The following is a 16,145-nucleotide window of genomic DNA, read 5'->3' as shown; positions in this document are numbered from 1 at the left end:
TGGGTTTTCCTCCAAGGTTGTTTTCATGCAAAAACACATTTCCTTTTTACTTAAAACCATGAAATACATTAAAACATTTTATGAAAACATGTTTCTACCCTACTAGAGGCTTCCAACATCTGAGATTCCACTGGACGGTAGGAATTCCAATACCGGAGTCTAGCCGGGTATTACAGAAACAGTCTGCAGCATCCAGCAGATGGACTGCAATCTTGCGCAGAAAGAGGGAAGGCCAGTCGCACATCTTCAGCTTGGATCGCAGATCACTCCCTCCAGCCTTCCAATGCAAACAAGTCTTGCACAAATGGCAAAGGGAGAATCCAGTTCAGCCAGACAACCAACACAAACAGCCCATGCACACAAGGAACAAATGGAATTTGTAATACCCGGCTAGATTCCGGCATCGGAATCTCTACCTTCCGGCGGAATCTCCGTTGGAATCTGGAGTTCTGAAGATGCCAAAGGCTTCTAGAGGGGTAAAATGTGTTTTCTAAAATGTTTTCACATGATTTCATGGTTTTAAATGAAAATGAATTGAGTTTTGAAAAGAAAGACCAAGGAGGCATTTGCCAGGTTCGGCCGCCGAAAGTGAAGTTCGGCCACCGAACATGGAAAGGCTTCGGGAGCGCCTTTGGCCTCCGAAAGTCTTGTTTGAACGAGTCAAGGTTCGGCCGCCGAAAGTGAGGTTCGGCCGCCGAACATGCATGAGTTTAGGGGGCACGTTAGGCTGCCGAAGGTTGTTGACCAGGCCACCTATAAAGAGCCCTCAGATCGGAAATGGGCGAGTTTTCTCCCCATTCCCGAGCTCAGGTGAGTGTATGCCCTCCCTTGGTTGTTTGTATGTCTTTCCTTCAAATCCCTCAAGTTTTTCATGGGTTCTACCCTTGGTTTGTAGTTTTAAAGCTTAGATCGGAGGTTTGGAGAGCTTGGAGCTTTTGGAGCTTGGATTCTCCACACCTCAAGCTTTGGGTCGCACCAATCCTCAATCTTGAAGAGGTAAGTGTAGATCCTTGTTTTCCTTGAGTTTTAATAAAGTTTTAAGTAAGTTTTGTGGAGGTTTTATGGTTGAGTATGGGTAGATATGCATGTTTAGGTTTATGTGGGTTTTATGCCCAATGTATGTTATGTGATGATGTGTTGAGGAGTTTGAGTTAGTTTCCTTGCTTCCTATGCTTGTGGGAGTGTGTATGCATGCTTGGGAGAGAGTATGTGAGGTTTGGGGATGTTTTGTGAGGTTTGGAAGGCTGATGTGCACGAAGGCTGAGTTCTGGATGAACTCAGGTTCGGCCGCCGAAGGTGGTTTCGGCCGCCGAACGTGCCTGAGGATGCATAGGTTTGGCCGCCTAACCTTGCCCCCGAAAGTGAGTTTTGGCTTGAAAGCAGACTTTCGGCCGCCGAAGGCAATGTTCGGCCGCCGAAAGTGCCTGACTTTCGTCTCTGGAGAGAGGGTTCGGCCGCCGAAGGTGCCGCCGAAGGTACCCGAGTTTCGTCTCTGGAGAGAGGGTTCGGCCGCCGAAGGTGCCGCCGAAAGTGCCTGTCCAGCCTTTTCATGGCTGTTTTCTATGCATGTTTCAGTGATGTTTAGAGGGGTTTTTGGGGAGTTTCTTATGAGTTGTTAGAGTGTGTTTGGTACCTCATGTGAGTCCATCTGTGTAGGATCGGACCTGAGACATCGAGGTGTCTAGCTTCAGTGCTAGTTGGCCAGTAGAGTTAGCTGAGCAGTGGCTTCAGGTGAGTAGAACTAAACTTAATCTTTTACTTTAAGAAAATCTAATGCCTAAAGCATACTCATACATCATGTTATGTAATAGGATGTTTGCACTAGTTCACCATGCCCATGCACCATGTTTATATGTTATAGGATGATTGCACTAGTTTCACGAAGGTGACGCATTGCATAATGTGCTATGTATATGATGTGATGGGTGGACCAAGGCGACCTCAATAGCCCGCAAGTCTGTCATTGAGTCTTTGTCAGTCGGGCGAGTACATGTAGGAAAGTCCCATGAGAGCTCCTTCGGGGCCAAGTTTTGACAGAGGGAATGTTGGGGTCATGTCTAACCCTGAGGGGAAGGACATTACGTGAACCCTCGAAAATCACCCGCAAGAGGAAGAGATTTGCTAGCATGAACTCAAGCGGGAGTGAGATGTTTGTTGTGATATAACTGTGATGTGATGCATTTCATGAAAGCATGAAAAGAAAATGAAAGAATAAAATAAAATGTCTTTCTAATAAAATACATAAAAAGGGTGGAACAATAAAATAGATAATAATAAACCTAAAAAAGGAGGAACTAAATCAAATGTTTTTCTCTGTTTCTACTCACTGGGCTCTCGTAGCTCACCCCTTTCCCTTAACCCCAGTTTTGCAGGGCCAGAGTATGTAAGCCAGAGTTCAGTCAGAGTAAGCTATCTGGAGAGAAGAGGTTCAAGCATGGGTTGCCATGTTTGGTTGTAATAGCTTAGTTGTGTTTTGGTTATGTATAAGAGATGCTTGTATGTATATGTTTATGGAGATAGTGATAGTTATGTAAGGAAGTTGCTAAAGAGATGATATGTTATGTAATGCTATGTATGTTTGTAGGCTTGTATAGTTATGGACATGATGATATATGGACATGATAGATGGACTTGATGTATGGTCCTTATGTATATAAGGGATATGAAAGAATAGAAAGAGTAATGTTATAAAAAGATAGAGCCAAGTTAAGAAAAGTATAGATATGCCATGTGTTGTAGCACGAGATGTATAGAATTGTGCTTTGCCTAGAGTGTTGGTAAATCCCTTTTTGTTATGCATGATCTTGAGAAAATGTTTTAAATGTTATGAGTTTTGAATGGCCCGTGGGGGAAGAAAGGGTTTCAATCCCTTGACCCAAAGCAGGCATGGTTTTAAAGCAAGCTTGATGACCCATCTAGTATGAGGTTCTATGTTTTCATGCATAGGTCAAGCAGAGGCAAGGAAGACAAGTTTAAAGGTTTTCTGAAATAAAAGCTTAAGTTTTCAAGTAAAGTTTGATCATGCACGGGATTATACCTAGAGTTCAGGATGTATAGAGGCTTACTACGGGTCCCGGCGGCCTTAAGCCGATCTGGATCCTAGTGCCGAGCAGTTTGGGGCCGTTACAAGAGGGGTACCGGTTTCCGGGCTGTTACAGAATTCCAATCGCCCAAAGCAAAGGAGCATGAGGAACACTTTCTGCCCAAGCCACCAGATAAGGCAGAATCTTGTCTGCTGATAGAGCATATTTTAGTCCATATTATCATGATCTTATTGATGTTTATTTACACCTTTTCTACCTAATTTTGTGGTTTTAATCATGTTTTGCAGATATTTGGTGTAAAGAGACAATCTGGAGAAAATGCTCTTAAAACTGCCAAAAAGTGCCAAATATGGAAAGTGCCAAAAAAGAAAAGTTTTCAAATATGGAAAGTGCTAAAAAAGAAAAGTTTTCAAATATGGAAAGTGCTAAATAAGGAAAGTTTTCTAATAAGGAAAGTGCCAGAAAAGGAAAGCGCAATCAACAGATTCTTTGAAATTCAAATTGCAGATTCTTCTTTCCTTATTCAGAAGGTGAACCCAATTATGGAAAGTGTTAAATAAGAAAAGTTTTCAGAAAAGGAAAGTCCTCAAATAAGGGAAGTGCAGAAGCAAAAGCAAATAAGGAAAGCTCAGTCAGAAGATTATTTGAAATTCAAATCGCAGATCTTTCTTTCCTTATTCAAAGATGTGCACACACTGCAGCAGTCATATCTTCCTATTTAGGCAGCAAGATCTCATGATGACGCACTTGCCTCTTCTGCGTTCAACATTCAAAATTCAAACGAAGGCTCCACCTAAAAAGGAAAGACTGGACAGATTCACTTTCCCTTCTGCATTCAATGACTGCGCTCCACTTCCTCTTCTGCAATCAGCGTGCATCCTTCCTCTTCTGAAGCCTGATCCGCGCGCCTCCTTCCTTCCGTAGAATTTGCAACGCGATTCTTTCCTTTTCAGCACTTTGGGCAGCCTCTTCACTAATTAGGAAGCAAGTATGACCTAGGGCAGCAGTTTCAATTATAAAAAGACACATAAGGAGCCTCCACACAACTTTTACACACCACCTTGGAGACACCTACGGGATTCACATCTCTTCTTCTACCTTTCTTCTTTTCTTTTATTTTTAGTTTTGTTTCAGCCATGAGAGGCTGAAACCTTTTTATCTATTTGAAGATTAGGTGATGCTTTAGTTGTTTTATGGATTGGGAGACTTGATCAAACATTGTTTATCTTTTGTTACTCAATATTCATGCAATTTCATGCTTAATTCTATTGTTGCTTTGTTGTTTTGATCAATATGGCCAATTGATTCTTGATTGCAAGGTAATAATATGTTAGTTTGGATAATTTTTAGTCCGTAATTGCTGAAATTATTCAAATATAAGAACACTTGCTATAAAAACCAAGGAAATTGTATGATCTAGCAACATCTCATGCGTTTGAGTAGTTAGGATTGGATCTCTCTCTTTCTTCATGCAATTAACAATTGTTTGATGCCTAAGGGCCAAGGATATTCCTTGGCAATTTGTTAATTAGTAATTAATTAGAGGACGTTCCTTAATTGGTTTAATCATAAGGAGAGACATGGTAGTGAGAAGCATCTTCCATCTCCATAACTAATCTATTGAATCAATCAAAAGAAACTAAGTGTCAATGATCAATCCCAACAACTGAAGTGGATCCAATTCTTCAACTAGAGTTTTCTTATTATTTATTTCTCTTTTATTTTATTATTCGCTTATTTTAATTGCTTTCAGTAGTTTGTTAATCAAATCAATCTCAAACCCCCCATGTTACTTTTACTACAATTTATTTTTATTCTGCTTTCAGTTTATCTCGTTTTCAGTTTTATCTCGTTTCAGTTTGTTTTGCTTTCAGTTTATTTTGCTTTCAGTTTATTTCGCTTTCAGTTTATTTTGCTTTCCGTTTATTTTTCTTTCAGTTTATTTTTGTTTTAGTTAATTCTCTTGGTCTTGATAAGGAAAATAGGTAAGTTCTCAATTCCCTGTGAATTCGATCCTTTCACCACTATCTATAGTTGTAAAATTGTTGATAACTAGAAAGGTTATTTTTGACTGGCTTCGACAACCGCGAGTCAAAAATTGGCGCCATTGCCGGGGAGTTGATTTAACTTATTTGTTTTTCTTTCAGGACCAAAAAAAAAAGCACCACCAAATCTGCCTCTGAAGAAGTCACCATCGCAGATCTGAATCATGGATGAGGTAAGTACATCTGTTCTCTATTCTCAACTCACATCTGTTATGAAAGATTTTGCCATAGGAATAGTTCGACAGGTTCAAGCATCCCAGCCACCAAGGCCTTGTGGGATCTGTTCATATGTAGGACACCCAACTGACTAATGTCCTACACGTTATGAGTATGACCAACAAGTACATACATTTGGAGGATTCTATGGACAGCCAAGACATGATCCCTACTATGACACATATAATCCAGGTTGGAGAGACTATCCAGACTTTAGTTATGCATGGGATAACGACTACCAAAATTATCAAGGATATCAGGCCCAACCAGAACCTCCAAATTCCATCCAGCACCTTGAAAAGATGATGGAAACAATGGTAAGTTCCATGCAAAGCATGCGACAGGACATAGGGCAATTGGCCACCTCAATGAAAGCAAACATGTTAAGAAGATAGCAAGAGCTTCAAGATGTGGAGGATGATGATGAAAGTTGGCAAGTACAAGAACAAGCTGCTGAAGAGAAACAACTAGAAAACTGTTTGTCCAAACAAACTGGTCAAACAGAACCTGTTGTTGATTTAGATGACATTGATTATTTGAGCAAAAATGTTTTTTATATGAATCAAGATGATATTCTGAATAATAATCCAGATGATATTCTGAATAATAATCCTTGCAGGGAAGAGAGCCAGAAAGAGCCAGAACTGAAAGAAACTGACTGTTGCATCCAACAGGTGGACTGCGAACATGCACAGAACAAAGGAGAGCCAATCGCACCTCTTCAGATCAGCCTTGTGCAGACTAAAACCACCACCTTTCGGCCGCCAAACCTCTCGCCACAGCTTCCATCACCTGAAACTCCTTTCAGCCTTCCAACGCAAACAGTCCACGCTCACAAGCAACAAATGGCATTCCAAGCACCTAAACCAAAGGACCATGCAGATCAATGCCTTCCTAAACCTCCGGATAAGGTAGAATTTATTTTGCCTGAACTTAATGCCAAATTGCAGCCACCTATGGAGAAATATCAATTGAAGTTGGAAGTACTAAAAAATGCAAACATAAGGGCTAGAGGCACACCTCATCTGAAAGAAGAGAAGCTAATCATGTTGTTTCATGAGTACATAGAAAAAATGGGATGGGCTATGACAAAATCAAAAGGAGTGCTACACTTTTTACTCAATGCAGTTGGGACTCTTTTCCCTTTCTCAATTACTTGAGCCTTGATCAAGTGGATCGCACCATGCACACCACACCCAGGGGAGTACTCAGTTTCTTTTGCATTTTAATATTTCCTATACATTGAGGACAATGCATGAATTAGGTGTGGGGGTGTATATTTCTGAATTTTTAATTTTTGCTTTAGTTTTCAGTTTGAATTTTTATTTTCATTTTGAGTGTGATTTTTTTCAATTTTTTCATTTTTCCACAGCTTCTCGTTTGTGTTTTGATTTGCTTTACTCAAACTTATGAATTATGTTGGATGAGCTTTTCTTTCTATGACCCCATTGATGTGATGACTCTTTAAACTTATGTTGAATCAATTGCAGTGAGTTGTATTCATGTTTGAGAATTGTCTTTTGAATTGAATCTTTGAGCTTGCCATGGTGAAAAATATATTGATGACACTCATTAGAGAGAATGAATTGAAATTTGTGTGAATGAACCTAACATGACTTGATTTAGCAATTGGTGTTGATTTTTCCAATGCATTGATAAAAGAAATTCAGCAAAGGCTTAGACTTCATAAGCACAATTGAAAACTGTTCCAATGGTCAAAAGACTATGAACAGAGCTAGTAGCCACTTGGACAGGTGACCAACTGAGTAACTGGGGGTGGGTATCACCAATATGTACCTTCACGTCAAAAGGTTGGTGATTTTTTCAAGCAAGATTAAAAGTGCAAAAGGCTGAATATAGTACTTCAAGGTAAGGGCAAATCACTCCGAAAGCTAGAAAAAGTCTTAACTAAACAAAACATATGCATGTATAGTCTCTCTCTTGAGTAAAACAAATCCTAGCCATGTTGAGTAAAGGGAAACAAGAAAAGAAGGTGAGTAATCTTCATGCATATATTCTTCACTGCAATGATTCAAAATAGGTGTCTAGAGTAAGAGCTTAAGTGGAAATAAGGATCTAGAGCAAAGAAAGCTTATTTGACTATATTTATTTGCTTGAGGACAAGCAAAAGGCTAGGTGTGAGGGTATTTGATAAAGCATATTTTAGTCCATATTACCATGATCTTATTGATGTTTATTTACACCTTTTCTACCTAATTTTGTAGTTTTAATCATGTTTTACAGATATTAGGTGTAAAGAGACAATCTGGAGAAAATACTCTTAAAACTGCCAAAAAGTGCCAAAAAAGGAAAGTTTTCAAATATGAAAAGTGCTAAAAAAGGAAAGTTTTCAAATATGAAAAGTGCTAAATAAGGAAAGTTTTCTGATAAGAAAAGTGCCAGAAAAGGAAAGCGCAATCAACAGATTCTTTGAAATTCAAATTGCAGATTCTTCTTTCCTTATTCAGAAGGTGAAGCCAATTATGGAAAGTGTCAAATAAGGAAAGTTTTCAGAAAAGAAAAGTCCTCAAATAAGGGAAGTGCAGAAGCAAAAGCAAATAAGGAAAGCTCAGTCAGAAAATTATTTGAAATTCAAATCGCAGATCTTTTTTTCCTTATTCAAAGATGTGCACACACTGCAGCAGTCATATCTTCCTATTTAGGCAGCAAGATCTCATGAAGACGCACTTGCCTCTTCTGCGTTCAACATTCAAAATTCAAACGAAGGCTCCACCTAAAAAGGAAAGATTGGACAGATTCACTTTCCCTTCTGCATTCAATGACTGCCCTCCACTTCCTCTTCTGCAATCCGCGCGCATCCTTCCTCTTCTGAAGCCTGATCCGCGCGCCTCCTTTCTTCTGGAGAATTTGCAACGCAATTCTTTCCTTTTCAGCACTTTGGACAGCCTCTTCACTAATTAGGAAGCAAGTATGACCTAGGGCAGCACTTTCAACTATAAAAAGACACATAAGGAGCCTCCACACAACTTTTACACACCACCTTGGAGACACCTACGGGATTCACATCTCTTCTTCTACCTTTCTTCTTTTCTTTTATTTTTGGTTTTGTTTCAGCCATGAGAGGCTAAAACCTTTTTTTCTAGTTGAAGATTAGGTGATGCTTTAGTTGTTTTATGGATTGGGAGACTTGATCAAACATTGTTTATCTTTTGTTATTCAATATTCATGCAATTTCATGCTTAATTCCATTGTTGCTTTGTTTTTTTGATCAATATGGCCAATTGATTCTTGATTGCAAGGTAATAATATATTAGTTTGGATAATTTTTAGTCTGTAATTACTGGAATTATTCAAACATAAGAACACTTGGTGTAAAATCCAAGGAAATTGCATGATCTAGCAACATCTCATGCGTTTGAGTAGTTAGGATTGGATCTCTCTCTTTCTTCATGCAATTAACAATTGTTTGATGCCTAAAGCCCAAGGATGTTCTTTGGCAATTTGTTAATTAGTAATTAATTAGAAAACGTTCCCTAATTGGTTTAATCACAAGGAGAGACATGGTGGTGAGAAGTGTCTTCCATCTCTATAACTAATCTATTGAATCAATCAAAAGAAACTAAGTGTCAATGATCAATCCCAACAACTGAAGTGGATCCAATTCTTCAACTAGAGCTTTCTTATTATTTATTTCTCTTTTATTTTATTATTCGCATATTTTAATTGCTTTCAGTAGTTTCTTAATCAAATCAATCTCAAACCCCCCATTTTACTTTTACTACAATTTATTTTTATTCAGCTTTCAGTTTATCTCGTTTTCAGTTTTATCTCGTTTCAGTTTGTTTTGCTTTCAGCTTATTTCGCTTTCAGTTTATTTTGCTCTCCGTTTATTTCTCTTTCAGTTTATTTTTGTTTTAGTTAATTCTCTTGGTCTTGATAAGGAAAATAGGTAAGTTCTCAATTCCCTATGGATTCGATCCTTTCACCACTATCTACAGTTGTAAAATTGTTGATAACCAGAAAGGTTATTTTTGACCGGTTTCGACAACCGCGAGTCATCTGCCCAAACAGAAGCTCTCAATGTGGCAACCTCCTGAATGTGTAGAAAGCAACTTCCCCTTTGATAGGCCCAAGCACACAAAAGACAAAATCAAGAAGAATGCCAAACATGATGTTTGGAAGGAAACATATCTGAAACCATACTACGAAGGATTCACGGTGCAAGTAGTGGAAGAAATTCTACTATACCATCCCTCTCAGTCTGCCTAGGTGATCGCACCATGCAATACCACACCAGGGGAGTACTCAATTTCCTTTGATCTTTTATATTTCCTATACATTGAAGACAATACATGATTTAGGTGTGGGGATGCATATCTCTGAATTTTTATTTTTAGTCCATTTTTGCTTTCAGTTTTAGTTTGTATAGCCACAGTTTGAATTTTTTTTCATTTTTATTATTTTTGCTTTCATTGCACACACATTTAGCCACCGTTTTTTTTTCTTTTTTGTGTTTTGATTTGTTTTACTCAAACTCATAGACTATGTTGGATGAGCTTTCTTTCCATGACCTCATTGATGTGATGACTCTTTAAACTTATGTTGAATCAATTGCAGTGAGATGTATTTATTTTTGAAAATTTCCTTTTGAATTGAATTTTTGAGCTTACCATGTGAAAAATATATATTGCTCATTAGAGAGAATGAATTGAAAGATGTGTGAATAAACTTAATATGACTTGTTTTAGCAATTGGTGTTGATTTACCTAAATCCATTGAGATAGAAAATTCGGCAAAGGCTTAGAATTGATGAACTGAAAACTGTTCCAATGGTTGAAAGACTATGAACAGAGCTAGTAGCCACTTGGACAGGTGACCAACTGAAAATATATACTTTCACATTAAAAGGTTGGTGACTTTTTCAAGCAAGATTTAAGTGCAAAAGGCTAAATATAGTACTTCAAGGTAAGGGCAAATCACTCTAAAAGCTAGAAAGAGTCTTAACTGAGCAAGAACTTGTGCATGTGTAATCTCTCTCTTGAGTAAAACAAATACTAGCCATGGTAGGTAAAGGGAGACAAGGAAAGAAGGTGAGTAACCTTGATGCATACATTCTTCACTGCAATGATTCAAAGTATGTATCTAGAGTAAGAGCTTAAGTGGAAATAAAGGATCAAGTAGCAAAGAGAGCTTGTTTGACTAAGTTTATTTGATTGAGGACAAGCAAAAGGTTAGGTGTGGGGGTATTTGATAGAGCATAATTTAGACCACTTTATCATGATGTTATTGATGTTAATTTACACTTTTCTGTCTAATTTTGTGATTTTGATCTTATTCTGCAGAAAATGGTGTAAAGAGGCAATTTGGTGAAAATGCCTCTAAAACTGCCTAAAATGGAGCAAAGGAGAGCAAGTATGCCAAGTGCAACTTGAAAGGAGCTAAATAAGGAAAGTAATTTGAAATTTAAATTTCAAATCCTTAAGAGAATTCAAAATTCAAAATCAAGATTCAGCTCATTAAGAAAAGTGCTAAATAAGGAAAGTTGCAAACAAGGAAAGTGCAGAGCAATTTAAAATTCAAGATCTTCAAGAACTCTTTTCCTTATTGAAGAAGCCAAATCTTTAGAAGAGGTACATTTAAATTTGAAATTCAAATTCAGCTTGGCAAAGAAGCCAAAGTCTTGTACATTCAAAATTCAAAATTCAAAAGAGAGGCTCCACCTCATCAATGGAAGATATGGGCGGCATGGGCAGCACTTGGGCAGCCAAGAGTTCAACTTGAGCAGCAAGCAAGACCTAGGGTAGCCCCTTAATCCTATTTAAAGATCTCTTCAAGGGCCGGCCACATCTCTCAACTCCCTCTCTTTGGATTCAAGTTCGGCCGGTGCTCCATCTCTCCCTTCTCCATCTTCGGCTCCTTCTTCTTCTTCTTTTCTTGTTTTTGGTTTTTATTTCAGCCATGAGTGGCTGAAACCTTTAATTCTAGTTGAAGATTAGGTGATACTTTGGTTGTTTTAGGGATTGTGAGATCTGAACATACATTGTTATCTTTGGTTATTCAATATTTATGCAATTTCATGCTTGATTCCATTATTGCTTTGTTATTATGATAAATGTGGCCACTTGATTCTTAATTGCAAGGTAATATATTGTTAGTTTGAATAATTTTGAGTCCGTAATTGCTTGGATTGTTCAAACACAAGAACACTTGGTGTAAAAACTAAGGAAGTTGCATAATCTAGCAATATCACCATGCGTTTGGGTAGCTAGGATTAGATCTCTCTATTTCTTAATGCAATTGAGAGTTGTTTTGATGCCTAAGGCCCAATGACGTTCCTTAGCAACTTGTTGATTAGTGATTAATTAGAGGACGTTTCTTAATTGGTTTATAATTAAGGAGAGACATAGTGGTGAGAAGCGTCTTCCATCTCCATAACTAATCTATTGAATCTATCAAGGGAAACTAAGTGTCAATGATCAATCCCAACAACTGAAGTGGATCCAATTCTTCAACTAGATCTTTCTCATTATTGAAATCTCTTATTTTTATTATTCGCTTTCTTTTATTACTTTCAGGTTTAGATCAATTCAATCAATCTCAAAACCCCCCTTTTTACTTCACTTGCACTTTATTTTTATTTTGCTTTCAGTTTCTTTGCTTTCAGTTAATTCTCTTAGTCTTGACAAGGAAGATAGGTAAGTTTTCAATTCCCTGTGGATTTGATCCTTTCACCACTATCTGCAGTTATAATATTGTTGATAACCAGAAAAGTTATTTTTGACCGGCTTCGACAACTGTACAATCATCTGGCAATAATGTAGTTGGCTCATAAGCAAGGGATCTTCACCGGCTAATTGGTCAGTAATCTTATGATCACATGTGTAAAGGGATCTGCTGAATTATACATGTTAATGGTAATTTCTTCATAGAGTCTCACCCTGAAGTTTAGAGGGTAAATCTATCAAACCTAAGGCCGACCTATCCTGAGTTCGAGTCTTCTTTTTTATTTCGGTTTTGAGCATCATAATCGTCCGGATCTTTCTTTCAATGATATTTTTCAGTTTATATTATTTTCTCACAACTCAATAGAATAACTGATATTATGTTTCATTAGATCATATTAAATTAGTAATAGTGACCGAGTAAGATAATAAATCCACATCAATTTTTTAAACCATTCAACAAAGATCAAGTTATTAATTTACTCTATACTACACCATATTATAAATCGAATATATAAAATAATTTATAAGAATCTAATTCGCTAGAAAACTTTTCTTAAATAGTTTTATTTGAACTTGAATTGAAATAAGTTAATTTTTTATTTTATTTTAAGGAGTTAGAAGAATTTATTTTTATTTTAAAATTAAAAAGATATATATGCATTCTCAAAGCATATTTAATTTATTTTAAAAAAAATTAAAGAATATAGTTGATTTATTTTAATTGTTAAAGGATCTTTTAGATCCAATAAAAATTTAAGGGTTTGTGGATAAAATAGACCTTTTGTTGTTAAAATATCTCAAATTCTTTTCATCTAGTCGGTTGATTTATTTATTTTTTTAATTAACATCACAATAACTTCATCACCTTTTAAAACTTTTCTATTTATCGAAAAAAACACTTAAAATATTATTATTATTATCTTATAAACTTCGTAATGTTCTCCAGAATCACTAAAAAGTTAAAAAAATAAAAATAAATGAAAGTAAAAGAAGAAAACAGAGACTAAATACGAAGAAAGCAAATATCAGCAGCCTCAGCTGCTAACCAAGAAGCAACAACAAGCAGAGGAAGATCCCACCGGGCAGATAGAGATCCATGATTTCCCCAAAATGGTTTGACTTGAATGAAATCTTTTTCTGGGTGATCTGTTCATGATTTCTAGGAAATAAAAAGAATGGAAATGGACACAAAAAGAGCTGCTTATTTTACCCATGTGCATATCTCTGATGTGCTCCAGTCATGCAAAATATATGTACTTAATAATTAATTCAATAAACATGAAAAATATTTAAGTATAAAAAATGAGGAGACTTAACATTTATCACTAGAATTGCAAAAATTTATTACAAATACTAGGCTAAAGACAATCTACCTTCCTTGACTTTTGAATTCTATGTATCACGTTCACATTACTCCCAAAAAAACCAAACACCCACCAGCAATTCTTAGTAAAACATCTAGTAGTCTCCCGTGCTGTGCCAATGAATGACCATGAGAAATCATAATTGGGAACTCACAGTCGCCATCAGATGGGTCCTTGTCTGTAATTACAGCCAGACCAGAGAAATCACAGTTCCAATCTTTCTGGTCATTCACCTGATAATACATGTTAAAGGCATAAGAAGCATTCCCTTCAACACTAAGATGATTACAGGATGACCCATAACCCAAAGAAGTACAATCTGATAAACTGCAAGCATAGTTAATGCTTTCTGGCAAATCATCAAAGTCAATTGCATCAGGGTTCAGAACACACCACCTTCTGTACATATACTTCACTCCTTCAACTGGAACTAGACCCTTCTCCTCTTTCAAACCTGACAAGTCCAATTCATATTTTGGCTTTCCATCGTATTCAAATAACCCCCAGTGCCTCTCAAAGCTCCCTGGAGCAATGCTTTTAGCATTCTCATCAATTAGGCTAAATAGATAAACATCAATCTTACCCTTTCTTGCTGGGGTACCCTTTCCACTCAAAACATGTTGAATTAGTCCCTGGTTGAATCTCTTAGCATTTGGGATATTGGCATTTTTATCACCATCTGTTGGCCAACCAACTTCTCCAACTATGATCTTCATATCTGGATATCCTGACTTGTCTAATGCCCATACAAGAGTGTCAAAATTTGCATCAAACACGTTATTATAGACCAAACCACCATCTTTGATTGGATTTTTCGTTCCATCGAAGAATGCAAAGTCTACTGGGAAATTTTCGTCACTATAGAGACTGAGGAAGGGATAGATGTTGACTGTGAAAGGTGCATCATTTGAATGGAGAAACTGGACAATTTCGATTGCGAGGTCTCGAACTTCAGGTCGAAAGTCACCAGCAGATGGAACTTGGTTCGGATCTGCAGAGTAATAGACATCGGCATTGAAAGGGACTGTGACTTTGACCTTGGAGCTAACCTTATCACGGTCAAGGGCTTGATGAATATTTCTTAAAGCTGGTAAAGTGACTTGCAGATAGCTGCCATTGTACGTTTGAAGGAAGGGTTCATTGCCTACAGCAACATACCTGCAAGATGAATTACCAAGAACACCAAAACTGTCATAAGCAAGCTTTAATCTGCTGCTATTCAAGAATTAAGCTACTAAATCACTACTGTAGCCGTTAAAATATCAATAAGGAACAGACATGGCTACGCTTGCTAACATAACATTCCAAGTAAAGCATATTTAGCTGAGAACAGCTCAAAAATAATTATTTGACTGAAGCCAATTATCAGTCAGATTTTGATCATGTGCTTATGAAGAAATTCTGTCATGAAGTGAATTGAAAAAAAAAAGTCAGGAGAAGGACATAAAGATGACATTAATGTAAAAAAGATCTGGAATAACAAAAATCATGGAAAATGATCAGAAACTACGGAGAAGGACAAGAAACCAGAATCCTAATTCAATCATAAGAGCAAGCACAAGATTTGGAGAAAAAGAAAGCACAAGGTTATAAATTAATAGAGCAGTCTCAAAAATAACGGGTACTTTGATATTTGAGAAAAAGAAAAGAAAATGTTACTGAACTTGATATTAACTCCACCAGTGTACAACCAACTAGTGACATTGGCATCAACCCAAGAAGCAGCAGCTGCAGGATCTTCACTCATCAGGTGCAACATGTAATTGGGTACAGCCAGCATCACCTCAATGTCAGTGCCAATCAGCGCAGCCATAATCCTCTCATCGGCCTCAAAAAGCTTCAACTTCCGAATCCCATTTTGTCTCAGCATATGCACCACCTTCTCCGGAGGAAGTAGCTGCGTTGTCATGGTGCCCCAGTTCACTCCAATACCAGTGACCCTAGAGGCCATACTCATTCTCACACAAAGAACAAACAGAACCATGATTTGGATAAGATATACATGTTGTTGTAGTCCCATTTCTCCTTTTCTTGAAGAATCTTTAATGGGGTTTTGGGTTTAAATGAATCTTTCTTGAATCGAGAAAGAATCAAGAATCTAGAAAACGATTGCAAGTATAAGAGAAGCCAAAATAGAGGGAAGAGGGAAGTTGTTGATCGTTGTTGCAGAATTTAAGAGCATGAAAAGTGAGTGCTTTTGCAACTTATTGGGACGCTTAGGATGCTTCATGGGGAAGGTGAGAAATCTACTGGGTGGTTTTGATTTCCATGGAAAAAGTTTTGCAAAAAGAATAGAAGATGCATTTCTTAGTTCAGTTATTTAGTTATGTGCGCCAGCCCCTACGCTAACAAGCGTCTCTGAATGCTTTGCCCAATTGTAATACCACCTCTTCATTTCATTTTACCATGCATCAAGTCGCTCGACTTCATTAAACATACTCATTAATCACCATAAACTATTAGTTAATTTCAATTTTAAAATTTAAGGAGTGATATTTAATTTGTTCTGATACATGAATGAATGATATATTTTATATAAAAATATTCACGGACTTAATCTGGTGGTAAACGTATCTAAATAAATATGAGAGATTTTAAGTTTTATTCTCTAATCTCTATTTAAAAAAAATTCATTTAAAAACATACGTACACAAAATTCATAACTTTAACCCTAACTATATAGAATATTAATTAATTAAAATCACTATTGTAAAACGTAAAGTAAGAGCTCAATCTATAATTTTTTATTTTCTCTTTGTTTTAATAAATATTATATATTATGAACTATAA

General features: G+C 36.9%; 1 protein-coding gene across 1 annotated transcript; it reads right to left on the bottom strand.

Moving 5' to 3' along the window:
- Positions 1-13,302: 13,302 nt before the first annotated feature.
- On the bottom strand, positions 13,303-15,684 carry LOC110612399 (glucan endo-1,3-beta-glucosidase 5). Its single transcript, XM_021753173.2, has 2 exons — positions 15,020-15,684; positions 13,303-14,513 (listed from the first exon to the last, which is right to left on the bottom strand). Exons 1-2 carry the CDS (start codon positions 15,373-15,375, stop codon positions 13,397-13,399), a joined length of 1,473 nt encoding a protein of 490 aa, XP_021608865.1. The 5' UTR covers positions 15,376-15,684; the 3' UTR covers positions 13,303-13,396.
- Positions 15,685-16,145: the final 461 nt, after the last annotated feature.

This window comes from Manihot esculenta, chromosome 3 (genome assembly GCF_001659605.2).
Source record: "Manihot esculenta cultivar AM560-2 chromosome 3, M.esculenta_v8, whole genome shotgun sequence".
NCBI classification, from domain to species: domain Eukaryota; kingdom Viridiplantae; phylum Streptophyta; class Magnoliopsida; order Malpighiales; family Euphorbiaceae; genus Manihot; species Manihot esculenta.
The sequence above is the reverse complement of the archived record's forward strand: the minus strand, read 5'-3'. Positions and strand labels throughout refer to the sequence as shown.